Source organism: Dendropsophus ebraccatus, chromosome 6 (assembly GCF_027789765.1).
Source record: "Dendropsophus ebraccatus isolate aDenEbr1 chromosome 6, aDenEbr1.pat, whole genome shotgun sequence".
Taxonomy (NCBI): Eukaryota; Metazoa; Chordata; class Amphibia; order Anura; family Hylidae; genus Dendropsophus; species Dendropsophus ebraccatus.
In genome coordinates this window covers 26,569,411-26,597,110 of record NC_091459.1, presented here as the reverse complement: position 1 = coordinate 26,597,110, position 27,700 = coordinate 26,569,411, and the positions used below count along the sequence as shown (strand labels likewise).

Genomic DNA, 27,700 nt, shown 5'->3' with positions numbered 1-27,700 from the left:
GAGTCAGACGCTCATAGAGAATGACGCTCCATTCATTCTTTATGAGCGTCGGACCCATCTCTGATGCGTGTGCGCCGGGCTTCTGACGGTGATATCTCGGCTGCGGGAGTGGGACTTCGTGCACAGGTTAAATATAAGGATTTGGGGTTGTTGGCCGGGCTCTGCCCCGGCACGGGGGGTGACAGGTTCCCTTTAAAAGGCTACAACTCTCCAGTAGCAGGGGTCAGTTTTGTGAAAGTTTTCCTATCATGCTTCTGAATGCCTGTTGTTTCACTGGCATCTCCAGCATGAGACCCAGCACCATAGAGTTAGGAACCTATTACGTGGAGCGATAATCGGCCCGATTTGGACGATTATTGCTCTGAGTAATAGAAACAATGATCGGCCGATGACCGACATCAGCTGATCGTTGTTTTACGTTTGGACCTAAAATTGTCGGGCGACTACCACGCATCACTATGTGCAATAGTGATGAGCAGCCAACGGCTGAGGAATCCCCAAACACCTGACACCTTACCTCTTCCCACACCCGGTCTTCTCTCCTGTGCTCCGCAGCTTCCCGTCAGGCAGCTGCATTGTCTAAGCGGCCTGTCAGACCAAAAGCGAGAAGCAAGCGGTAAGATGTTTGGGCAAAGGATGCATGGACATCGCTAACAAAGTCCATGCAGCCCTTACTACCCGATTATTGGGCCATCTAATAGGTCCAGTAAACGAGCACAGATATAGCAGATCAGCGCTCGTTTACTAAAATGATCCGGCCATAGTTGGCCCGTGTAATAGTACTCTTACACTAAGCTGTGTCTTGCGCTGAAGACTAGAGCTATGGAGACGCCGTGGAGAGTGCGACTTGACGCTTGGAAGCCCATCCCACTATCTGCACAATAGTAATATCCCTCCCTCCCCCCCCAAAAAAAAACAAAAAACACTGGAGATACCCTTTAAGACACAGGATGTAAACTATAAAGAATAGGAAATGGGGGCAAACTTGTAAGACTTAGTTTTTCTAAAAAGGGCCATTGCTGTTACAGATTCAACAGTATTAAAGTGTATATCACAAGCTAGTGGGTTTAGTAACCGTTATTTCCATGTTATAAAGTTGTAAAGCTAGAAGAGGTGGCCTAAGTGGTAAGCATGTTAAAGGACTATATTTTAGTGTTAAAACTAATCAAAGTGCAATTTTACCAACCCTTGCACTTATGCTGATTTCTGTAAAACTGGACATACTGTTATATGGTAAAGGGGAAGCAAGGAAAACAGATGTAATTTTATTCAGACCCATAGGGGGTGCTGTTGACTGGTCTATTGCGAACTGTAAAAACATCTAACAGTAAACTGCACCCATTAAATCCATCTCTAGTTGAAGGAAAAAGAACCATACTTTGTTGTAATGATTGTACATGTGTCAACCGTACGGTCAGACTGGTTTGCAGCAATAAGCATTATACACATGTAATGCAACCAAGTTTTCAAGTATTTACAATTAAAAATTTTCAATAGATGCTCTGTATAAGTAATTACATAAAATGTGCAACCCAAAATAATTCCAATACAAACTTTCTTTAAAAAATGTGATTGCTAGATTAACAAATTAAAATCCGAATATAAATGTGTAATTTAATAGTTTAGACTTAGGCAGCAATGTGTTACATTGATATTTACAAAAAGGAAAAAAAAAACAAAACAAAAAAAAAAACAGAACCTCCCCCCCCCCCCCAAATATGTACAAATATCCTGTAAAACATGAGCAGTGAACCCGGTAAATAAATCAAAATCTCACGCATAATACACAAGTTGTTAATTTGTGGAAATGACAAAATTTATCAATAGAAATAAAGAGGGTTTGGAACAATATTTACAGAACCGAGTAAAATTTCTTTCCTTTAGTCCCATAGGGATAACATGGAATAAAAACATTGCATGACTTAAGCCATGACTTTTTTTTTTTCTTTTTGGCCAATTTAAGTCACTTTCACAAAAAACCCTAATAAAAATACATTTAATGGCATGCTTGATAGTTGCTAGTTCACAATAAATGTACAGGCTTTGAATATACTAGGACCTTTCTATTATGTGGCTTTACCATCTTAGTCTACATTTTGTTCCTTTGCAACATTGGGAAGTTCATTGCAGCTTAAGTCATGTTTTTTTAAAATCACAACAGGTTTCAGTTCATTTAGCTGCTTAACAACAAGTTCAATGTAATCACTGAATGCCTCGTTTAAAACTATTTTTACATTGTCCATGTTGGGTAAATGTGAGGGATTAGAAAACAGTAAGTAGATGTCGGTGTCAAAGTCCTCATCAACAGATAGCCTTGGTCTTTTTTCACTCGGCTCTGTTTCTGCTTGTGTGTCGGTATCAGTATTACCACTATCCTTTTCAGGTTTCTTCCCTATGACAGCAGATTCTTCTAGGAATTTTAGGAATGACACTTCAAATCCCATAGGTTTGAAGGAACCCAAGTCAAATGCTGGTGGCTCATCACAACTATCAGAAACTAATGTCTCCTCACAGCTAGGCGAGCTACTAGTTTCGGTAGGCGGTATTTCCTCACGTCCGTCATTTTTTCTTTTTCGAACAGGAGTCCCGTGCTTTTGCTTATTGGTCTTTTTTACAACATTTACAGGTCTCTGTGGTTCAGACTGACAAGAACTTGATTCCTGGAAGTCACTGCCTACAATGGATGAAGTCCTTGCTTGGCTCTCTGAGCTGGTGCTTTCTTCATTGCTTAGTTTTGAAATAAAAAGTTCTGTCAGTTCATCCATCTCATCCTTTTCAGTTTCACTCTGTTGAGAAGTTGAAATTGTGGACTCATCACTACTTTCAAGTAAAGTGGAAGCTGCTTGTTTTTGTTGGGACAACAAAGTCTCATTGGTGGAGCCCTCAGTACCCTCTGGTTTTTCAGCGTCTTCATTTGCGTCCATGTTGGACGACTGAGACACCACTTTAGCTTTGGTGCGTCTAGTCCTTCTGCATACAATTAGTGCTTTTTTGTGCTTTACAATGAACGGCCTAGATAGCTTGTGAGACTTGTAATGTCTAATCATATTCTGTTCATTGGCAACAACAGATGCACAACCGCGTACCATGCAAGGATACTGCTTTGTGCGAGTGTCTGTGCATTCTGCTAACGCAGCCTCTTTATCTTTTAAGGAGTATGTATGTCTACCATACTTAAGTGTTGATGGCCCTGTGTCATTTTGACTGATTTTGCTTTTAAGACCCTTTTCTCCGCTGCAGACTTTATTTTTTTTTGTTTTAGGAACATCAACATCGTTTTCACTCTTTTGTTTGGGCACTTTGTTTTTTTCATCAAAGGTATCTTGATCATTCATACAGATTTTTCTTGGCCGGATTAAATGTTCCTTGTGTTTATCTTTGTGCTTGATATAAATATGCCGAAGCAAATTCGACCGAGTAGCATACATACGATCGCAGCCTTCACAGTCACACTTGTACATTTCATCTCCATCCATTTTGAAGGTCCTCATTTTTAAGCCATGGATTTCTTCAAGATGTTCAATGTAATTTGAGCAAGTGGTAAATGTAGCCGTACACTGGCTTTGATCACAATTAAATTGTCCTATATTACCAGTGGAGATCACATTTTCAATTTCATCTGCAACCATCTCATGAAGTTTCACATAATGTTGTATTAGGCTTGCAAAACTGGCAAATATTCTAGAGCAATCCGTCTCTGTACACCTGAACTCTCTCATTATTGGTCCATTGCTATCCTCTTTTAGATCATCTTCTAGAGAAAACTTAGAAGCATCTGACTTGTGGAAAATCTGATAATGAAGTATTAAATTTTGTTGAATTGTAAAAGCTGCAGTGCAACCCTCATGAACACACTTATAGGGTTTATATGTAGTAGACCCCTGGTTGGGCTTGCCATCTTTTTCTATTGTCTTTTTAAGCTTATGCTCTTTGTCTTTCGGTTTCCGGCGTATTTTAGGTCTTTTTTTGCCTTTTTGATCAATCAAGACAGAATGCAACTCAGACGGCAAGTTAAGAGGCTCTCCAATTTCTTCAACCTTTGGGGCTTCTACTGGTTTTACTGGTGGCAATTCCTGGCACATATCAGGGTTCGGGTTTACAGGTTCTTGCTTAGTTATTCCTAAAGGAATTTCATATGGTTCACTTTTTTTTAATTCTGGACTTCCACTAGGCATTTCAGGAGACAAGTCAATACCTTCACTTGCCGATTTCCTACCATAAGGCCTTTTTATTTTTAATTGTACCATTTGTTCAGAGGTAAAATGATGCATTGACTGACAGTGAGCACGGAGATTAGAGTTTCGGGTGAATGTTTTTGTACATGAAGGTACAACACATCTGAAGGGAGCAAACTTTAGCTGATGTTTCTTTATTTCTCCTAGTTTTTCTTCTGTGTAATAATGTACTTTAGTATAATGTTTGAACAAAGCATCTTTAGTCATTGCGCAATAGTTACAACTTTCCTCTTGACAAATAAATGGTTTTTCATTACATTTATCACCTATCTGTGAAGCTGCATCAGGTGTTTGTTCAGACGATAAATTTACACTTGGATTCGGAACAATTACACTAGACATTATGGGTAACTTTTCAAAAGGTGGATATTTCTCTTCTGCTCCTAATCCTTCACAAATCACATTATCTACAAGCTGAAGCTTCTGTACCAAGTCCATAATTTCCAACACCTGATCATCATACTTAACACTGGTTTCCTGGGTAGGGGAAACTGAGCAAATTGGTATATTCATTTTGTTAGTTGGGCTGGAAGCAGTGTTTGTAGATATTACGCTATTCATGACCTCAGCTATCTCATCATCCACGCTGCTAGAAAGACTAGACTGACTCGGTGGCAAGGCAGAACAAATATTCTGAATGTTACTATTAACAGAGTAAATGTCAGTGGGGTCAGGAGCCATGGTTTCAAATGTCTTTTCCCTAAAGTCAGTGTTGACATTTAATTTTTCAGTTCCTTTATTATCGGAAGTGAAGGCAGGAAATTGCAGTGTGTCTTTTTCTTGCTTTGCAGAAAGCTGGGATACTGCATGTGTCTCAGAACTTGCCTTCAGACTTTCATTGATGCAAGACATGAACAACTCCTTGTCAGCACTGCTCAAATGTTTTGCAAGGTTTTCCAATAAATCAGAACCATAGGTCATAAAGTTTGGTTGCATCTCAGAAGCCATTTGTAGGTTTCCCCCAACAGCTGCCAAGATATTTTTTGCCAGTTCATGTGAAGCATCTACTGCTGCAGGGCCATCTGTTTTCTTCTTCCTTTTAGCACTGTTGCTCCTTTTTTTGGGGGTGGCTAAAGAGCTCTGGGGTCCACTAATGACAGACACTCGGGCGCTGCTTACTGGTTTGGCAATACAATTGTTTTCTTCTACTGAATTACCAGTTAGAATGGGACAGATGATATTACTTGCCTTTACTTGTTCCATTTCAGGATGTCCAGATCTGATAGCACAGTTACTCATGCTGATGTTTTCTAGACTGGGTTCACGCTCTGTCCGGTAATTATTCGGCAAGACCTGTGAAGGGATTGCGGTCGAAGCTTCGGCTGTGTTTATCTGATGACTAGTGGTAATGCAACTGTCTGAAGGTATTTTGGGAGGCAGCATTTTGGTGCATATATTTTCTGAGGTTTCAAAATTTTGCTTAACAGGACTTCTTGTTTTGTTCCCAGATGGTGAATAGCTAGATATGCTAGGATGTATAAATCCACACTGTAAATATTGAGTGTTATCAGTGTCGGAGTGAACAGGTGTCAGAAAGGGTTCATCTTTAATTGTCATTTCAGGGTTAAATGTCTGTCCAGGTGGCTGCACATTTTGCTTTGGACTAGAAGCAAGAATCATACTTGCCAAAACAGAGGGCTGACCATCTTTCTGTGGAACTACTGGAGGAAGGTCATAATCATTATGGGGCTTACACACAGCTCTTTTAGACAAATGGCCACCCAAAGAACGTGGATTAGAAAACACTCTAAAACATCTGCTGCAGATAAATTTGCCATCTTTGACAATTGCAGGGCACTTAGCACGAGGCCACTTTGATCTTCGCTCTTTATTTTTGTTTGCACTATTCTGTTTATCTGCAGAGTTTGACAGCATTGTAGAAGATTTATCAAGATTAAAATTAGCATCCATTTCAGTTCCATCAACCTGTTTGGAAAACGCGGCCTCAGAATCAACATCTTCTTTCAAAAAGACAGAGCTATTAGCTTCATTGCCAGCAAGAACGTGATCTGAACCACCTCCAAGCTGAGAGAACATTGTACTTCCACTTAAAGATGACATGACTGGCAGAGGGTCGTTTTCTGTTGGCATAGGAAGAAATGGGTCTGAACCGTTTTCAAACTTCATAGGTAAAACTTTTGCCAAATCTTCTATTTGTGATGTCAAGGTAGCATTACTCAAATTTCCAACTTCGGGTCCCAAGAGCGTTTCTGACACATTTTTAGGCATTCCTTGGGATATAACAGTCTCTACCGGATTCAATAATGGATTAACTAGGTTTCCAAGATGTGTTGGGAAGACTGGATTAGGTAGATGCTGCAGCTGGTTACAGAAGCTAGGATTAACTACATTTTGCAGGGGTGACTGAAAACTAGAATTATTTTGGCCTCCTGGTCCTGCAAGTATAAGGTAGGTAGGTTTTTCATCAGGCGGTGAAGGTTTTCGTTTCTTTCTATTCTTGCGTTCAGTTTTAAAAAAATTATAATGTTCAGGGTGAGTACTCTTCATGTGTTTGCCAATGCTCTGGACAGAATTATATATTCGTGTGCATCCCTCCACATTGCATTTAAACCTTTCAGTTGGAGCTGGCGGTACAGGAGTCACGGTGGAGTCACTGACAGGGGGCAAGACATTTGAGAGCGCATTACTTGTTTCAAGTGAAAGTGGCAAAAGATTTTCTGCCTTTGTACGGTCTTCATATCCCGACATCACTAGATTATTTTCACACAGCTGTGCAGTGTGGTTAGCATCATTAAACGGCATTATGTTACCTATGTGCTGGTCTGGTTCAATTTTGATTTCAGTAGAATTTACAGCCTTAGATAAAGCTTTACATGGCTGACCTTGGATGCAAGTTTTTGCTTCTTGAAACAACGATAGGCACTGGTCCCCCATACCTGTATTTGCTATCGTTAGGGCTTCGTCTGCAGGATCTGCACTGGTGAGTAGTTTATTTTCACTTAACATATTGTGAAGACCTTCAACAAGTGATGGCAATTTCATATTTCTAGACTCTGCTGGAAAAGTAGAATGACCCAACATTTCTGCTTTAGGTACAATACTCTGAGCCACAGAAGCTGTTGGTAAAACCTGATTTAACAAATCCGAATTAGAGAGTGCCTCATTAGAAGATGGAAGCAGTTGACTGAGTATATGCATAGAATTCTCTAGTCCACCGGAACTCACTGGATCAGCTTTCTGGTCGAGCAGGGATGCATTAGGCCTACTAGGGTCTTTTGCTATGGTAGAACTGGGAACATCTGATGAATGTAAAGGCAGTGCATTAAAGCTTCTATTTGCATTAGACTTCTGTAGTGATTTTCCTTTGACACTAACACATTTACTGCCACCTGCTGTCATCTGAGGAAGATCCCCAGGCTTTTTAGACTCTGGCACTGGAGACCCTGATGAATGTTCAGATAAGTGCTGTTGTAACTGAAGTTCAGAATGATATATCTTTCCACAGCCAGGGATTTTGCATGTGAATGTGTTGTAGTGTTGTGCTTCGTGGTCAAAGAGCATGTAAGCTGCAGAGAATATTCTTCCACACTTTGGAAACATACACCTTGCTTTAAAATCCCGATGCTCCTTTCTGTGAATTAGCAAGTCAGCATAAGTGTCAAAGCTTGCCTTGCACTTCATTTGTATACAAATGTAAGGTTGACTTCCACAGTGCATTTGCAAATGATCATTTAAGTGAGTGAGACTGACAAACTGCCTTCGGCAATACTGGCACACTACTTTCTTGCTCTGTATCTCAAGGAAACGTGTTGCTTCTTCACTGTCTTTATGACCCTTCACATGTGCAATTAAGTTTTTGAAATATTTGAATACTTTGTTGCAGTACTGTACAGGACAAGGGAACTCATTGACCAACGTTGGCTTGTCTTTGTCTGTCTGTAAATTCTCGGACTGATTACCTTTGTCATCATTTTCATCAGAGTTGTCATTGTCATTAAAAACTATGAAGTCATCAGAGTAAAGGGTGTTTTTCTTAACTTGTCGCTCTTGTTTAGTAACAGTCACAGGTTTCTTACTCTTACACAGTTGAGGTTTTTTAGGCAATTTCACTAACTTCTTGTGAGGCTGCATAGTTTCCAGTCTCTCTTTGCAGGATTGTTTGACATGTAATGTTACATGAGGGATAAAGGTTTCTTTAGTGGTATATTGTTTTGCACAGATTGGACAGCTATAGATGCCATCTATACAGTGCTTTTGTGCATGGCGAATTATTCGGTGACCCAGGAACTCTTTGTCACACAAGACACAATACTGCATATAAGCTTGCCAATTTCTAAATCTTGCAGATATGTATCCATGCTCTTGAATTTTCTTAATACGTTTCTTCTTTTTCTTTACTTCACCGACCTCAGGAGCAGGAGCGGGGTCATTAAAACAATCAAGTCCATTTTCTGTAGTGTCCTTAGTCAACTCTTGGAACTCATCCACTTGATCATATGCTTCGTTGTCATTTAATTCATCAATCGAAGAAACAATAGAAGCCTCCTCTCCCATTAAGGTCAGACACTGACGTTTTAAAGTTTTCCAGTCCCAAAACTCTGGATCAAATGGCCATCGGGTTTTCAAGACTAGCAACAACTCACAGCGTAAAGAGTTTGGTACAGGAAGACTTTCCTCATCATATTTTTGGTCTGGTTGGTTATATAGCATCTCGACAGCATAGTATGCATCCACAGTGGGCTCCAAAAGGAATTCTGTAAGTTGGCAAGCTCTTTTGACTTCCAAGTCATCAGGTAATAAACAAGAGATTGTTTTGCAGATTGAGATTTTAACCTTAGCATTGTCACTTGACTCTAAGCGGAGGGCTCGTACACATAGCTCAATACAAGTTGGAAGTCCGGCGGCCTCAGTCTGAAAAAGTAACAAAAAAATAAAAAAATAAATGGCTAATAATCTGTTAACAAATGCTTTAGCAATCTTGCACAAGTCTCAACAGTTACCAAGCGCAACAATGTGTATCTTAAAATATGTTAACAGCTAAACAATAGAATAACAATATACAATACACAATATACATACCTTAAAGTGGTATTTTGGCAATTAAATACAGTATTGCCAGTATTTGCTATTTTTTTACATTGTTTACCGTGCAGTCAAACTTACATGTTATCTTGATTCTTCAGGTCAGTACCTCAACCCAATTTGAAGCTGTCTCTCTCTATTTTTGTAATTCATTTTAAAATGAGTACTTTGCGGCTTAATGTTATTTTTTTTTGTACTATTTAAACCCTTTCCCCCTGTACAAGATTTTTAGCAAACAGCATTCATTTTATCATTAAAAAATACTGCATAACAGAAAAAACCCTGCAATGCTCCCATCTGTTGAGGGATTTTGCTCTGTTCACTTTGCAGTAACACTGAAAAGTATTATTTATTCTGTAGTACAGAACAATTAAAGGGAAAGGCAGTTTATAGACTTTTTTTTACCAATGTTGAAATGAAAATTTTACAAAAATAATAAACTTGGTTCTGAATCACCATATGCAGACTTCAATAACCTTGTAATTTGTTCATCTACAAAGAATTTTTTTTTTCAACTATGATCTGTCGTTTGACGGCACCAGACTTGGGTGGATTTGACATTTTATTTGCTTTTTATTCAAATTTATATGATAGATAATGGGACCAAAAATATGCAATTCTGGCGATCGGTATCATTTTTCGTTTACGCTGATCACAGTGCAGGATCAATAATGTTTTATTGCAATAGTTCAGACAATTCCTCATGCAGCAATATCTAACATGTTTTTTTTTTATGTTTATTTGAAAAATGGGAAAAGGGGGTAATTAAGACTTAAACTGGGGTGATCGCTAGATCGTCTGGGCAACTCATAGAAGATAGCAGCGGTTTGCTGCCGTAGCTCCTATTCCGCGGAGCGACGGCGGCATATCGCTGCTATCGTGATTGTTGATTTTTTAATGTGTTGAAGGAGAACGATCAGCCGACATCACGCATGTCGGTTGTTCGTTGTCTTCATTACACAAGATGATTATCAACCGATAATCGCTTTGTGTAATAGGACCTTAAGTGTACCAGTGCAGGCTTTTAAAATGTTTGCTGAAAACAATGGTATAAATGCAAACAAAATAAGACTAACCTCTGATTGGATAACCTTGATGAGAAAGAAGATGTGATACACAGTTTTCGTTAACTGAGACAGCTGACGGCATATTTCTAAATATACTTGTATTGATGGTTCAACTCTTCTCTGCAGCTTGCTCCAAAACAGTGTCAATTCCCTAAAAACATACACAGGTATTAATAACACCACGTTTTGTGTCTTAAAAACAGTATTTAGCAGCCTTTCAAAACATTTTACATAATTTGCAGTGTTTCTGGCAATCTAAAAAAAATCTAAAAATTATATATATGTATTCCCTATGGCTGATGCTAGTCTGTGCTGCTGGGGGTGGGATATGGACAGAATTAGCCTCCTTCCCCCTCTGGCAGCTGGCAATTCAGACCAGTTACTTTACTTAAGTTTTTGCAACTACATATACTGGCATGTCACTGCCAACCTGCCCTTACAAACATTTGTTGAAGAATCGGTTGTTATAGGAAACTCATTGAACTCTAGCGTGGTAGTTTGCCACAACTGCTATGACAATTTAGGAAATGTCATCCTTCCTTAAACAATCATCTGAGAGTGGAAATACTGAAAAGTGGAGGCACTTAGAAACCACAGCAACTCAGCCCTGTAACAGACCATGTAAAGTTACACAGCAAGTTTGCCATGTTCTGAAGCACATAATGCATTAAATTTTTGCCGACTCATTAAAGGGGTAGTTCAGCAAGTAATTTTTCTTTCAAATCAACTGGTGCCAGAAAGTGCCAGAGATTTGAAATTTACTACTATTAAAAATTCTCAAGTCTTCCAGTACCGATCAGCTGCCGTATGTCCTGATCACCGAATCCATTATTATGGTCCGGCACATCGTATCCTCTAAACAATATTTTGTCATCTTATTACTGCACAATTTTCTTACTTAGTTTTCTATATACTTACCACGCACAATACATTTCTCCAAACTGTAGCTGGCGGGATAGAAAGGCCGCACACAATATAAGTGATGTTTTTTCATCCCCTTCAGACTCCAGATTGCAGATCATTTCCAATGCATCCTTGCAATCTACTTTGGCAATCTAAAAAAACAAAGGCAATACACTGTAGTAGATAGTGAAAGCAAAGCTAAAGGATATTAGCCAATAAAGGGGTCATCACATATCTATAGCATATGAAGTAAAATGTATGATCACTGTAGGAACTTCCTACTTATTACATGACTGCAATGTGAGAAGTCTGAATGGATGAGTGGTCAGTCATAGACTTTGCTTCTTCTACTAGATGGGGATAACATGCACAGATGAGAAACCCCCTTAAAATTCCCTTTAAAAATTTAATGCTTCCTAACTAGATAAAGAAAATTAGTTTTATATTTAAAGGGAACCTGTCACCCCCCGTGCCGGGGTGACAGGCTCCCGACCCCCCGTTAGAGCCCCCTATACTTACCTCATCCCGCCGGGTCCCGCTTCTGGATTCGGTCGGGTCCCGGAGATCTCATCCGCTGCAGCCCGGCGCGCGCGCTGACAGATGAGTCCAACGCTCATAGAGAATGACGGAGCGCTGGACTCTCCTGTCATTCTCTATGAGCGTTGGACTCATCTCTCAGCGCGCGCACCGGGCTGCAGCGGCTGAGATCTCCGGGACCCGACCACCTCCAGAAGCGGGACCCGGCGGGATGAGGTAAGTATAGGGGTCTCTAACGGGGGGTCGGGAGCCTGTCACCCCGGTACGGGGGGTGACAGGTTCCCTTTAACTTATAGTTAATTTTAAATATTTTAAAAAATGTGCAAAATGGATAAAGTGCCTTAAAAGAAAACTACTAACTTCCTCTATAAGCTTTATATTTGGAGAGGCTGCGCATAGACATTTCAGGTAGAGCTGTTTGAAGTGTCCTTTCTTGTTCATTTCTTGGTGCTCTGAACATATCTTTGCCAGGCACGTCGCAGCCGCCACTTTGCCAAGTTTGAGGAGACGCTTAATTCTCATTTCCAGTAGTAATGGGCCCTCGGAATGAAAAAGCTCTTCGGCTGTAGAAAAGGGAGACACACAGCACACATTAGACACACTTTTCATTTAAATGGAAACAAATGCAAAATGTAAAGAAAACACTACCCAATGATGGACTGGCCGCTCAGCTAGTAAGTAATTGGGGCGGGATGCTGCTCCAGTCACCGATTGGCTGAGCGGTCAGTCCATCAGCCAGGACAGTCTTAACTGGATCCAGCTTTTCCAGGCACCCAGAGCGGAATTGAATTGAAAGTTAACAAAGCATCTTGCTTTGTTTGTACTGTAAATTCGCTCACCTATACTTACAAATTAAGAAAAATTGTGCACCCTGTAAAACTTTAAGTGTTCATATAGGCAGGGCCGTATTAACAGCTGCTGCTGCCCTAGGCACTAAACCTTAAGAAGCCCCATCTTTACTCCCCATCACATTGATATCTGATCAGTCTTAGGCTGGGTTCACACTATGTATATTTCAGGCAGTATTTGGTCCTCATGTCAGGTCCTCATAGCAACCAAAACCAGGAGTGGATTGAAAACACAGAAAGGATCTGTTCACACAATGTTGAAATTGAGTGGATGGCCGCCATATAACAGTAAATAACGGCCATTATTTCAATACCACAGCCGTTGTTTTAAAATAACAGCAAATATTTGCCATTAAATGATGGCCATCCACTCAATTACAACATTATGTGAACAGAGCCTTTCTGTGTTTTCAATCCACTCCTGGTTTTGGTTGCTATACAGCCTCACAAATACAGCCTCAAATATACATAGTGTGAACCCAGCCAAAGGCTGCGTTCACACATTTACTTTACGTCACCACATGCAGCAGATACCAGTCATGCGGTAACCAATAGGTGTATGGTCAACAATCCTGGTAACAGCACATGACTAGTGGGGAAGAAATGGTAGCGTGGTTTCCGCCACATGCACTCCCCCAAAGACCCCCTACCACCTTGAAAATGCACCAGATTTACTGGCAAGTCTGAAGGGGAGGTGGAAGCGTAAAAAAATAAAACAAGTTTTTTTTCTTCCCCCCTGCTTCCTGGTGCTGCCCCCCTGAAAGCTGTTGCCTTAGGCACCGGACCACGGGTGCCTAGTGGTAAATACGGCCCTGCATATAGGGCTGGGCGGTATACCGCAAAAATACTGATACAGTCACTGGCGTCTGTTAACCGAGCTCAACTTAGCCAGGACGGTATCTGCGGTATTTTTTACCCATCAGAGCGACCTCTCCCCTCACCTGTCCCGTCAGAGTGCCCCCGCACACACGCGTGCGGCCAGGCGTGAGCCCTGCACGTTATGTGCAGGGACGCCGGTATCAGAGCGGGAGGTAGAGGAGCAGCAGGGCCCAGGTGAGAATGACCGAGTACAACCCTCGCTGTTATTTAACAAGAGTCTTTGAAACTAAAACTGACATGAATATGCATTTAGGAGTTTTTTGGTATTTTTTTGGAAACCCAGTAACAGAGTTGAATTCTGAAATCTCCATTACCATACAGACTGAAAAAAATCCCCAATGAAAAGGTCATCGTTATATAATAATGCTATCGATACACAGATTGCAAATATGTTTGTGCCACTGGCTACATAACTGAAGGAAAATATGATGGACGCAGCATTTTATCACAAAATCTTGGTTGCTGAAGTAACTTTTTACCTAGGCTTAGTGAGACTAAATTAAAAACCAAACTTAGCCCAGAAGTGATGGTAGTAGGCAGATTTGGTTTCCTCATAAAACTATCACATAAGCTGTGTCTCGCATTCTGTAGTAATCTATGATATTACATAAAATATACAAATACTCTTTGCCTATAACCTTACATATCTGAATATGCAGAGTTAAAAAATATCAGCTTAAAGCAAATGTATGAAACACAATACTTAAAGATTACATCAACGGAAAGCCGTGATATTTTATGCTCGCAAGTGCAATCATTTTAATTGAAATGATGTTTGACTGCCTAATATTTACGACCTTGGTATCCCACGCAGTCAGATCTAACCGAGTGAGATCAAGGAAAATCATCAACAGCAGCTTAGAAAGCTAGACTTTCATACAGGGCCAAGGCAAGAGAAAAAGCTCTGCAGAAAACACAATACACAATTTAAAAGGGTGATCCAGTCTCCGCTAATATATAATGTTATACTATTGAGAATTGTCAAGTTAAATATTTTTGCAAACACATTTATTTAGTGAACTTGCCGCTCTTTTCATTCATTTAGCAAACTTTGTCTCCTCCTGATATGCTGCTCTCTTCCTCCCGTTGGCGACAGCGCGTTGTCTAGGTTACCAACCACCACTTTGCTCTAAAAGCAGTGGTCTGGCTGGTGTGTATATATATCTATAATGTAGGTGTATAAAATTATAGTTGGGATTTTATCAAACTGCACGGGCAGTGAACTGTTGGTGAAATCTACGCCAGATCCAAGATGTCACCGACGGTGCACAGGGGGCTTTTCAAGACTGGCATGTAAGATGCAGTTCCTGATGAATCCCACCCATAGTAAATATACACTGTGTTAAAATGTTATACAGACAAGCTATACAGGCACCAGCCAGACCATCACTTTTAGAGCAGCACGGTGGTCTGTAACCTAGATAAACTAAACAATCAAAGGCAAATAGCGGCATATTAGGAAGAAAGTTTTGAGCCCTACAAGTCTTGTTGAGCCCTACAAGTCTGAGATAGCACCACTCTCTTCTCCAGGTCAGGCTTGGTTTGCAATTAAAGGACAAGTGCCATGAAAAACTTTTTCTCAGTAATTGAAGCACATTACAAGGTTATATAACTCTGTAATATGCTTCAATCACATATCTGCCTCCCTTCCCTGTCCTTTCTCTCCTCCACCCCCCAGCAGGAAGTGTAAGAAACTCACACAGACTCAGCAAGTCACATGACTCAGATGGATTGCAGTTCTTCAACCAATCGGAGCTAAGCAAGCTGAGTCACCTGACAAGGCAGGGGGAGGGGGAAGGCTGGTGTAACAGGAGCTAGAGCAGCCCTCCTGCTGATGACTCATCTCACAAGAAGAAGCTGAGAGGAGAGCTTGGTGACGACAGTAATTAGGTCTGTGTGAGTTTCTTACACTTCCTGCTGGGGGGTGGAGGGGGGAAAAGACAGGGAAGGGAGGCAGATTGGTGATTGAAGCATATTACAGAGTTATATAACTTTGTAATGTGCTTCAATGACTGAGAAAAAGTTTTTCATGGCACTTGTCCTTTAAGCTCCAATTTTAATACATTGATCCTCAGCGCCTTTTTCAAGAAATCTTTTCTTTACTTACTATGCAAATTAGGAGATTTTGTGCATTGGGGACAGAACTACCGCCTCTCAGTGTACCAAACTGTCTCGCTAACCTAATGAATATTCGTTTTACAGTAATAAGCATCAGAGTGATGACACTTCAGAGCACTGCCCATTAAGGAGGGGCAGGATGGCAGGGTAGATTGGTGCACTGAGAGGCCCCCAACCCCAGTGCTCCAAACCACCTCCTTTCCATAGTGAATACAGACATTATTTCCCAAAAATGGCATTGAGGATCAAGCTACAAAATTTACCTTCATTCTCAGTGCCCTATGGCAACAGGTTAGATACTGCCCTTTAACATCTCTTCTACATGTAACTACAAAGTTTAAGCCTGGCAGTGCTTACCCTCATAAGGGTCCTGGATTTCTTCATTAAAAATTTTATCCAACATTGGATCCGTCCACACACCATCTTCTTGAGACATATTGTACAAGAGCAAAAGCTCATGGCTGCCATTTTCAGTTAATCTTGTATGTGCGGCCTGGAAGAGTAAAAAAAAAATGTAACATGGTATTTTGGAACAACTGAATATAAGAAGCTTTAACATTTATGGGGCATTTTTCTAAAATGAGACAGTTCTCCTTCCCATCGTGTCCTGTATTGATCAGTCACTGAAAGCACTGCTAAAAGTCTTTTTGAGAAACAGGAGGCCGGGTGTAATTGGAGGGCGCAGCTGCAAAAAAAGACATTAGCACCCCACAAACGCGTTGTAGAAAAAGGGCGTAATTAGGGAATGCTGCTATTGGCCGCATCATGAGGTTAATTGGGAGAGTTTATATGCTCATACCTTCTCACCAATGAATAGGGTCAGATTCAAGGTAGTGCCCAACTGGGTTCAATTAGTTCAAGCTCCTGCATTGGTCCAGCAGACAGGGGAAAGGGGATTCTGGGTTTATAAAATTTTTGCTATTTTGCTTGGGCTGCTACAAAATAAAAGGCCTATTCAACTACTTGGGTCCCCTTCAGCTTTTGGTGTGAAGTCATCCAGTCCAACACTCCTCATTCTGACCCAGGACACTGCTGCAGCCAATCATTGTTGAGACAATACATAGAGCTGCTAACATCCTAAGCCCTCTAAGTAAGGTTATGTTCACAAGGAGCAAAAGTGGCGGAATCCCGCTTTGGAATCCAGTCTGCCTCAGTGCCTCTATGGGAGGACTAGTGTGCCACTCAGAGAATTGACATGTTAATCCTTTGACCAGAAAGCGACGAAAGCGGTGGTGCATGAGCCCTTCCATAGAGACACTTCATGACACTGAGGCAGACAGTATTCCAAAGTGGGATTCCCCCGCTTTTGCTCCGTGTGAACATACCCTTACTTTTTCAGGTATTAGGGGGCTCCAGATCAGTATAAATGCCCAATTGGTTTCTAAAGTCACAAATGACTATCAGTACATTGTTCGGCACTTGTTTGTTGTGCCTTCGCAAGTTACAATCAGTTGGGTGGCCAGGCTGCATAAATTACTGGATTATTCGTGTGGCCTATTCAATACATTGTCAGATGCATGTCACCTGGGAGTGCTCAATTGGCCAGTGTAAAAGGGTCTGTACAGGGCATAAAATAGTGAACATGTATACAACAATTCATTATCAACATGAGTAAGAGGCACTGCTGTCCATCCTATAAGGTAGCAGACATGGATCACCCAACACTTTGAAGAAACTACAACTTAAAACACACAACTTTACCTTTATTGTTCCTTGAAATCTTTCCCAGTGATCACTGGGTAACTCTTGGGGCAAACATAACAGAAGTTCAACACAGCTTCTAAAAAACAAATGAAAAAAGTCAAATCATTAGCTTGATCATGTATAAGAAAAAGTTAGAAAACAGATAATGTGGGCGTTACAAAAGGTAATTTATTAATTGTTCAGTATATATGCTAGATGAAAGCAGACAGCTAGATAGAATTTACTTTCATATTACTTATACATCAGACAAATAATGCTAAATTAGATATTCGGTATACGAATCTAAAGACTAACATAGCCGCTTAATCGGACATCTGAAACCAACAACTTATTCACAATGACTGCTAACTTTATTAGCATGTTCCATCTATAAATTTTTTTTACTATAAATTGCTGGGCAAAAGAAACAATATGCCTGCAGATATCAATGTTCCTTACGAAAATAAACCTTACCTACTGGCTGGGCGATAAAGCTAAAAATGTAAATCTCAAGTTTTCTTAAATGCAAGGATAATTATCAATTTTTAAAAAAAATTATCAATTGATTTAAAAAAAAACTAAAAACTTGACGTTAAAAGTTTGAAATCAGTAGGAGCCTGAGCGTTCAGACCTCCAGCAATCCTACAAGAGATTGGTGGGAGTCTGAATGCTAATATCCCCCCCACACAGTGGGGCTTCACCCCAGTCTGACTAAAGTGGCAGTCATGCCCATAGTACAGTGCTTGGCCATTTTGACTGCCACTCCATTCAAACTGGTAGACTGGTATCACTACTGTAATCTGTGGTGATACCAGCAGCCAAACCCAAAGTCATCTATACTCAGTTATCAGTGTGTTATCTGTAGTGTAAGGTAATAGCGTATAGATAGTGTAGTACAACGTTTCCTGCAGCCCTATGTAAAATCAAAATCATCACACAGGGATAACTATACTATGGTATAGTATAAGTACTATATTTAGTAGACTTTTTCACTTTGTGTTATCTGTAGTGTAGTTTCTGAGCAGGTACCTGCACCAGCTACTCTTCTGCATAAGTTAAATCTGGATGCGGCTGCTTCTCCCTCCTCTTGCCAGTGCTCCCGATATTAGATTGTGCGAGGCAACGTCCACCTCTCCAGCCTCTTTCTTCAATTTGCCACACTGCCAGACAGATATTAGCCCTCTCTATGGTGCGGGGCTAATAGCAAAATCATAATTCTGATGAAAGTCAGAATCGTGGTTGGTTGAAATGGCATTATCACTTGATCGCCAAGCCCTAACCTTACAAAATCAGATTATAAATCATAATTAATATCATCTCCAAATAACCTGACTTACTGGAGACTGGCTCGGTCATTCTCCCAAACCCTTTAAAGAGCCATATTTTAAAGAGTTTATATGAACCTCTACGACCAGATGAGAATGACAGGGTTGACTTTGGGTATAGGTGATCCTGGATCACTGCTCCTCTACAATAATTGCTTAAGGGTAGTTTCACACCTATCGGATCCGCAGCGGATCTCACGCTGCGAATTCGCAGCGAGATTCGCTGCGGATCCAGTACCATTCACCCTTATGATAGCACATACTTGCAGCGGGATTGACATCCCGCTGTATGTGCTTTAACCCCCTGTCGCCCACAACGCAGCCCCGCCGCCCCCATCCTGCTCCCGCCCACACATGAGCCCCGCTCAGCCGATCAGTGTGCGCTGAGCGGGACCGGAGCCTCTCTGCAGCCGCGCCGCCGAGCAGGTAATGAATGCGGGCTGCAGGCACCGGGGCTGATGGGGGCGGGGATGCGGGCGGCAGGACTGCATTGTGGGCGGCAGGGGGTTAATGCACATACTCTCAGCGGGATGTCAATCCCGCTGCAAGCATGTGCTATCATAAGGGTGAATGGTACTGGATCCGCTGCGAATCTCCAGCGTGAGATGCGCTGCGGATCAAGTAGGTGTGAAACTACCCTTAACTCACTTAGACCTGTGGGACTGTCTCAGCATTTACCACACCCTCCTGGTACAGCATTTCCTCAGGAATGAAGCCCCTCTAACTAACGCAAACAAGTTTATCCTCCCAAAAATCCAGCATTTTCCAGCAAATTCTAAATTGCCCAATCTCTATTCTTCTAGTAATCCATAGCCCATTACATTGGTTGTTTTTATACACATCACAATGTCAAGGGGGACAGGCACAGGCCTCTTTAATTTCAATGGCATCATCACAGGGACTTTAAAAACATGGTTTACTGTACTTTGAGTCCAAAAATTACCCAAATGTGGTCATTCGTTGACCACACTCAGACCATTGAATGGGTCCTGTGCCTGCACACATACTTTGGCATGCAACTAATATTATGTATCCATGCCGCAGAGGGCATAACTGTGATGTAAGCTTCACCTTACTTTATATTCTGTAATACTATTATATTCTGTAATTTGTACATGGAAAGTGTTTTAATAAGGGTGCATCAGGGCATAACAGAATCGTTAAACTGCAAATATTTATTCATATGCAGATTTTACTCTTTTTATTGCAACATTTTCCTAACAGAATAAACTGCAGTCTACAGATGATTCTGATTTCTGCTTTAGGGTGCGTTCACACCTACAGGATCTGCAGCAGATCTGCAGCAGATTTTATGCTGTGTTCAGTTATTTAAATGAAATCTGCTGCAGAAAATCAGCTGCAGATCCTGTAGGTGTGAACGCACCATTAGGGTACGTTCACACTGAGTAAAAGCGGCGGAATCCCGCTTGTCTCAATGTCCCACAGTGTCTCTATGTCGCTCGAGTCCTCCCATAAGAGACACTGTGGGACATTGAGGCAAGCGGGATTCCACAGCATAGAGATCTCTGCCGCGGAATTCCCCACTCTAACTCAGTGTGAACATACCTGTACTCCTTCAATCCGTCTGCACATACGGAAAATTGAACGAAAAACGTTAAGATAGGATACTATAAACTATTTACATGGGATCGCATTTTGTAGACGAAAGACCAGGTGCTCATCATATTAGAGTTGACCTTAAGAAGAAAATAAGAGACGTTAAAAGAGTAATACTTAAATACTTACAAAGCTAGCCGCTCAAGTACTAAGCTGACATTTTCACACTGCGAGGTAAGGTATGGTCTGGCATTGGAGTAACTTTGGATGGCCACTGTGTACACTTCCAACAAGGGCAGACAATCTTCAGAAGCTTTCCATTTTTCAGCATACTCAAGGAGAGTCTGTTTAAACAGGAGCGCGCAGTTAGAACAATGTACAGGCAGACAATACAAATTTAACGACATCCTAAAGTGTTTGAAGGGTTAGTGTCATTTGTAAAAAGTTCTTACATGTTGTCCAGACAAGTCAAAAAGTTAGATCACACCCATTTCAGTCCCATTTCTGAGACTTGTTCTGATTCTTAAAGAGGACCTGTCACCCCCCATGCCGGGGTGACAGGCTCCCGATCCCTTGTTGGATCCCCCTATACTTACGTGATCCCGCCGGGTCCCGCTTCCTGAGCCGGCCGGGTCCCGGAGATATCAGCTCCCGAAGCCCGGCGCGCGCGCTGAGAGAGGAGTCCGATGCCCATAGAGAATGACGGAGCATCGGACTCCCCATTCATTCTCTATGGGCGTCTGACTCTGCTGTCAGCGCGCGCGCCGGGCTTCGGGAGCTGATATCTCCGGGACCCGGCCGGCTCAGGATGCGGGACCCGGCGGGATCACGTAAGTATAGGGGGCTGTAACGGGGGGTTGGGAGCCTGTCACCCAGGCACGGGGGGTGACAGGTGTCCTTTTAGTGAATCTGTCAGTACTCTGCTCCGACTCACAGTGCTGACAGCGAGATACAGATGACAGCTCCCCTGTAGTACCTTTTGTATAGCTGTTCGTGGAGGAGAATTAGCGCACTCTTTATTTTCTTTTAGTAAAGAAGCGTCAAAAAGGACACGTGGCAGAGCGTGGCACAATGCTACGCTACATTTTACCACTCCTTCCTTCAGAATCCAGCCTTAGGCTTCAGCCACTCAGTGCATGTGCAGTGCTCTTGCAGGATGCATGTGGCCCTTGATATCAACGGTGCTCAAGAGTTGTTGGTGTCTACCTGGGCTGCAGCATGCATGCCTCCTTTTCTACCCCCCACATGATGGATATGCAGAACCTTGTACATCAATCATGCAGGGCCCCGATCCAAACAGTGCTTTTCCTTCTTGCTATACCTCCCCTGTTGGCTAGAAATATGGGGGTTTATTTATTTAACTGACTATGTCAGTGACTTAAAGGACAACTCCCGCGGGACCCCCCCCAAAAAAAAACACACAGACACACACAGACACCATACTCACCATCCCTCCAGTGACGATCGCCACTCCATTCGCCCGCCGTCACCGCCTTCCAGCGATGTCTCTGATTTCCGGGTCCTGGGGATGGAAAAGGCTGCCAGTGCGCTTGCGCACCGGCAGCCTTTTCATTGGCTGGAGCGCATCACATGGCTTCCAGCAACCTCAGCCAATCAGGGCTGACGAAGCTGGAAGCCATGTGATGCGCTCCAGCCAATGAAAAGGCTGCTGGTGCGCATGTGCACCAGCAGCCTTTTCCGTCCCATTCACTCTCAATGAAGACGCCGAGGAGGAAGAAGACACGGACCGCCCCCCGGCTCTGACATAGTCGTCACCAGATGCCGCCCGGGAGAAGAGGACCGTGACGATCGTAATAGGTAATGTATATATTCTTTAACTTCCGGGAGGGGGGGGTCGGGGGTGCGAAAGTGGGGGAAGGGGGCCAGACCGGGTATTTAACCACATTACAAAGTTATATAACTTTGTAATGTGTGTTAAATAAGCTAAAAAAAATTTCGTGGGAGTTGTCCTTTAATAGTCAGATGGGTGGGAACTTTAGGGAAAAATAGGGTGGTAAAATAGTAGCCCTTTTACATGGGCGCAAACGAGCACCGATCAGCGCTAGTTTGTCGTGCCCTTACATGCCGCGGTTAAGCAAGCGGCCATGCTGCACAAACAATTGCTATATTGTTTGCGCACACATTTAAATGCAACATAGGGCATGCATTCTGTGTAGACACATTTGATGCCTATAATGTGGCCATGTAAAGTATCTTATGCCTACATTACGTGTGGGAGGTTTATTTGGGGGGGGGGGGGGGGGAAGAAGGGGCGGGAAGCACCACAGTTGAATTGCAAAACATATTTCTGTTAGTGGTAGGCATGCCTTTTTGGTGTGTAACGTGACATATGTCTAACTAGCCTAAAAAAAAGAGTAGGTCTGACCCCTTGCATCACTGCTCACAAAGCCCAGAGCAATTCTCATACTATGACTGGTTGGCAGGTAGCAAGCTCTCTGCATAATAAACATTTCCGTAAAAAAAATAATAAAAAAAAAAAAAAATACTACAGATCGACCTTAAGGCTACAAACACACACACCATGTACGCAGCGTATTTTCTGCTGCAATACGCAACAGATACGCAGCAGATTAGATCTAAATAACTGAACACAGCATCAAATCTGCACCATCAGATCTGCTGCGTATTTGGTGTGTGTGTGTTTGTACCCTTAAAGCGTAACTGTCATGTTTTTTTTTTATTGCAGAAATCAGTAGTATAAACGATTTTAAGAAACTCTGTAATAGGTTTCATCAGCCAAAAAAGCCTCCTTCTGTACTCAAGAAGCAATCTCCCAGCCTCCCCCCTGACTTCTTATCTGTGCATTATCAGGCAAACACGTCTTCATTACAGAGAAGCCAGTGAAGACGGGCTCTGCTCTCTCCATTGTAAGCCTATGAAGGGGGGAGGGGCTGCGGGAGATGAGTGAGCAGGAAGAGGTGACATGAAGGTCAGCTGTTTGTAGACTCTCTGGGCAGCTAAAACACAGGATTCTGGGGTCAGAAAGGTCAGTGCTTATCTATGAACTTACTGAGAGAAGATTGCAGGGCGTTGTGCTGTGCAGGACTGCTCCGTGCTCAGTCACTCCTAACAGCCCCTCCCCTCTCCATAGCCACATAATGGAGACAGAAATCCTGCTTCATCTGATGTGAGGGGGGAGGCTGGGAGATTGCTTTTTCAGTACAGAAGGAAACTCTTTTAATACATAAAACCTATTACAGAGTTTCTTAAAATCGCTTGTACTGTTGATATTTATTGTTTTCAGAAAAATGACAGTTACGCTTTAATCCGTGTATGCATTAACACTCAATTCACACTGCATCATTACAATTCTAATACAATATATCCATTCACATTCTTTATACTTCAAGGTCAACAAGATTCTACTGTAATGTTTTTGGCAGACAATTTGCATGGACCTGTAGCATATCTGTACAAATATTTGCAACAATGCAATTTCCCTGTGGATTTTTGGTGGACTGTGAAATCAATTTCTCCACAGATTTTCAGCAAATTTTCCCACAACATGTGAATGGTTGGTTAAAGGGGGAAAAAAAAATTGTATGTGGAGGCTAGAGCAATACCTAGCTGTGACTAGTGATGCACCAAAATATCAATACTCTGGCAAAATAACAGGTTTGGTACAAGGATTTTCTGGTGTTCGATATTTTAAGTTAAGCTGCGTAATAGCACATAAAGTGCTAACATATAGTGCAGAGAACACTGCGGGCAGCTAGCTGAGCGCCGGCCATGTTCTCTGTGTGTCGCCCTCTGCCCCTAGCATCACCCCTTCAGCCGCCCACCAAGCAATCGCTTGTGCCAGCTATTTTACTGTGTACATGTGGTCAGTTGTGACAGCGGCATTTAAAGGGGCATTCCCCCCAAGAGCTAAAAAAAAAAAACGAAATGCTCCCAAACCTAGCTGGTCTTATTCACCAAGTCCCCCTGAGTATTTTGAGCCGTCTCCCTAGCTGCTGCCGTTCCTGAGTTACAACTTTTTCTAAAACATGGTCTATATCCAAGATAGGAAACTACATTTCCCATCATGCAATTGTTCTGCCTGATGATGGTGAAGTAGCAGAGCTGAGTTGGCGGGGACGCCGGCGTAGCAGAGCTGAGTTGGCGGGGACGCCGGCGTAGCAGAGCTGAGTTGGCGGGGACGCCGGCGTAGCAGAGCTGAGTTGGCGGGGACGCCGGCGTAGCAGAGCTGAGTTGGCGGGGACGCCGGCGTAGCAGAGCTGAGTTGGCGGGGACGCCGGCGTAGCAGAGCTGAGTTGGCGGGGACGCCGGCGTAGCAGAGCTGAGTTGGCGGGGACGCCGGCGTAGCAGAGCTGAGTTGGCGGGGACGCCGGCGTAGCAGAGCTGAGTTGGCGGGGACGCCGGCGTAGCAGAGCTGAGTTGGCGGGGACGCCGGCGTAGCAGAGCTGAGTTGGCGGGGACGCCGGCGTAGCAGAGCTGAGTTGGCGGGGACGCCGGCGTAGCAGAGCTGAGTTGGCAGTGATGCGGGCGATTGCGAGGGGCGGAATTATGGTGGTTTTACACGGAACGATGTATAGTTCGAATTTGCCAGATCGTTCGATAATCGTACGTGTAAACGCAGCGAACGATCAAGCGAGGAGCGAGAAATCGTTCATTTTGATCTTTCAACAAGTTCTCAAATCGTCGTTGATCGTTCGCAAAAAATTCGCTGATTGTTCAGTGTAAACATTCTTTCAACGATTTCCCCTTTGTGTGAGATAGGCTTAAGCGATCACAAAACGAATATTCCGTACGATGTATCGTTCCGTGTAAACGCCGATGGTTATAAAAAAAAATAAAAAATCGTTCATTCAAAATCGTTAATCGTGCGATTGGGCGAATTATCACTCCGTGTAAAACCCCCATTAGTCGCGGGCGATTGCAGGGGGCGGAGCTAGTCGCAGGCAATTGCTGGGGGCGGAGTTAGTCGCAGGCAATTGCGGGGGGCAGAGCTTGCCATGGGCGATCGCGGGGGGCGGAGCTTGCCACGGGCGGGGGGGGGGGGGGGGGGGGGCTGCCGCAGGTGAGTGCGGAGGCTATGCTGCGAGTGAGTGAGGGATGCCACGGGTGATGGGGGGGCGGTTGGTTGAGGGGCGGGGGGCTGTGTGCTGTGGGCGAGTGCTGCCGGGAGGCTCTGGACACAGGGTGAGCTCTGGGCTGGGGGTGACCGGATGGCTGCTGTTAGAGAGGGAGATAGTCACAGCTGCGCTGATCACTGTCTCCGTCTGTATCAGCAGCCACCCCATCAGTGTTCTCAGTCACTGTGCTGGGACTGAGGACACGTGATGCCGACACGGAGGGTGGGGGCCAGGAGCAGGGAGCATGTCGGAGTGGACTGAGGTCTGATGATTCTATGCAATCCGTGGGGGTCAATGCAGCTGGATAACAGCAAAACTGTGCAGAATCCATAATAACTTTATATTGGAAAGATGGAAAGCTATGGGTGGGCAGCGTATTAATGCAAAAATAATTTTGATGGGAATACCCCTTTAACCCCTCCTGAGCCGCTTCATAGCCAGCCGGCTCCTATATGTGGCAGGGCCCCCACTGCTAATGACTGCAGACCACGATCCCGCAGTTGCAGTCCACAAGGAGGTATGCTATACTAACTACAGGTATGTTTGAAGTGATCAATCTTGGGATGTATCTTGGGATGTATCAGAAAATCCTGAAGGCAGAAGTCACGTAAGTAAAAATGTGGTACAGATCACGGCGCAAAAAACCACCTGCAGTCTAGGGGAGGGCATCATACCCGCAGACCGGGCGGGGAAAAAGCATTATATTTGTATTTACAAACTTTCATTAAGTATCAAATTGGTATTCAGTATCGAAATGAAAAAGTGGGTATCAGTATCAAACTCAAAACTTCTGGAATCGTAACACCCATAGCTGTGACAAAGAGACAAGAGTTCTTGCCGACATGCCCCAGTGTTTTCTCCAACGTTTATACTCACAACAGACCTATAGACCTTCACCCTGAAGCTTATCCTATATGCGCTACAGACATTTCTAAAAAGCCAATTCCTCTCATAAACTTAATACATTTCTAGTATTAGAAAATATTCCCAGCAAACATGCAAGAGATATAGATAGATAGATATACATATAGATAGAAATAAATATAAAATAAAAAAAAATAAAAAAAACACGCCTTCAGGGTAGCCAAACTTCTGTGTGGCCGAACCCATGTTTGTTGGAACGCACGTTTCCAATTACTGCTCTGTGTAAGAGGTCTGGTTATCAGTCGATATAGAGACCCTATTACACTGAATGATTATCGTCCTTACTTGGCCAATTTAGTGACCCCTCTGGGCGATAATCGTTTAGTGTAATAGCACATGTTGAAAGGCAATGATCAGCAGATACTGTGGTCTTTCAAAGTGTTGAAAAATCACAATCAGTCTGCTGCACGTCGCTCCGTGTATGGGCCAGGTGGACCGTACGGGTGGCCCCTCCCGCTGTGTGTACATGTAATAGCACAGGCAGCAAGCAGGGAACAAGCGGAAAGGGAGCACTGAACTGACAGGTCTGCGCTCGCTTCCCCAGAACAGTGGACCTTGGAATATTTCCTATAGCAATAGCTGTGTCAGCAGCCCCCGCCCCTCAATATAAGGTGTGTGGGGCTCTCCCAACCATCCACTGACCGATAAGGTTGCTGGAGATAGGGATAGGGCACGACTGAGAAACACCTGCGCCCCTCTTTGTTCTGGGAGAGCCAAGCCGTGGCTTAAACCTCCACATTGAGAACAAAGGAGCGCTCGGCAGTGCCAAACGTTTATTGTGTATAGGAAGGACGGGGTCAAATGGGAGAGAGGAGCCAAATGATCATTTAGCTGCTGCTTACTGAAGGTGTAAAGGGAAATATCAGCAAGTTATGATGCGTTATACACGTAACGATTATCGTACGAATTTGCGCGATAACGATCAAATTCGAACGATAATCATACGTGTAAACGCAGCGAACGGTCATACGACGTTCGTCGTTCGCAAAAAATTCGCAAATCGTTCCGTGTGAACAGTCGTTTGCCGATTTAACCAATGTGTGAGATAGGCTTAAGCGTTCGCAAAACGATCGCACAACGAATTTTCCGTACGATATATCGTACCATCTAAACGCTGCTCGTTATGAAAAAAAAAACGTTACTCCGACATAGTTAATCGTACGATCGGGCCAATTATCGTTACGTGTAAACGCAGCACTAGAAGAATCTAACCTGCTGATATGTCCCTATAGTGCACAGGAAAATAAAATAAAAAGGAATTAAGGTACTCACGGTCAGCGCTGTCCACATAGAGAAGTGGCCGAAAGATTTATAGGTCAGTATCTACTACAGCCATGTGTAATGCTTCACTGCTGATGTTGTGATGAGGAGCTGCCTCATGGAAGTAGCGTCCTGACACTCACAACATCAGCAGTAAAGCATTACACATGGCTGTAGTAGATACTGACCTATAAATCTTTCGGCCACTTCTCTATGTGGACAGCG

The 27,700-nt window shown here is 43.1% G+C and overlaps 1 protein-coding gene across 1 annotated transcript in view; it reads right to left on the bottom strand.

Annotated features, from left to right (window-relative positions):
* Positions 1-1,710: 1,710 nt before the first annotated feature.
* The window catches only part of ZNF292 (zinc finger protein 292), a 39,087-nt gene continuing 13,097 nt past the window's right edge, over positions 1,711-27,700 (bottom strand). Inside the window, exons 2-8 of the mRNA XM_069974721.1 lie at positions 20,385-20,539; positions 17,332-17,410; positions 15,988-16,123; positions 12,146-12,348; positions 11,264-11,400; positions 10,355-10,496; positions 1,711-9,107 (exon numbers count right to left, since the gene is read on the bottom strand). Of these exons, the coding sequence (XP_069830822.1) occupies positions 2,085-9,107; positions 10,355-10,496; positions 11,264-11,400; positions 12,146-12,348; positions 15,988-16,123; positions 17,332-17,410; positions 20,385-20,539 (7,875 nt within the window). The 3' untranslated portion in view covers positions 1,711-2,084. The remainder of the gene's footprint in view (positions 9,108-10,354; positions 10,497-11,263; positions 11,401-12,145; positions 12,349-15,987; positions 16,124-17,331; positions 17,411-20,384; positions 20,540-27,700) is intronic.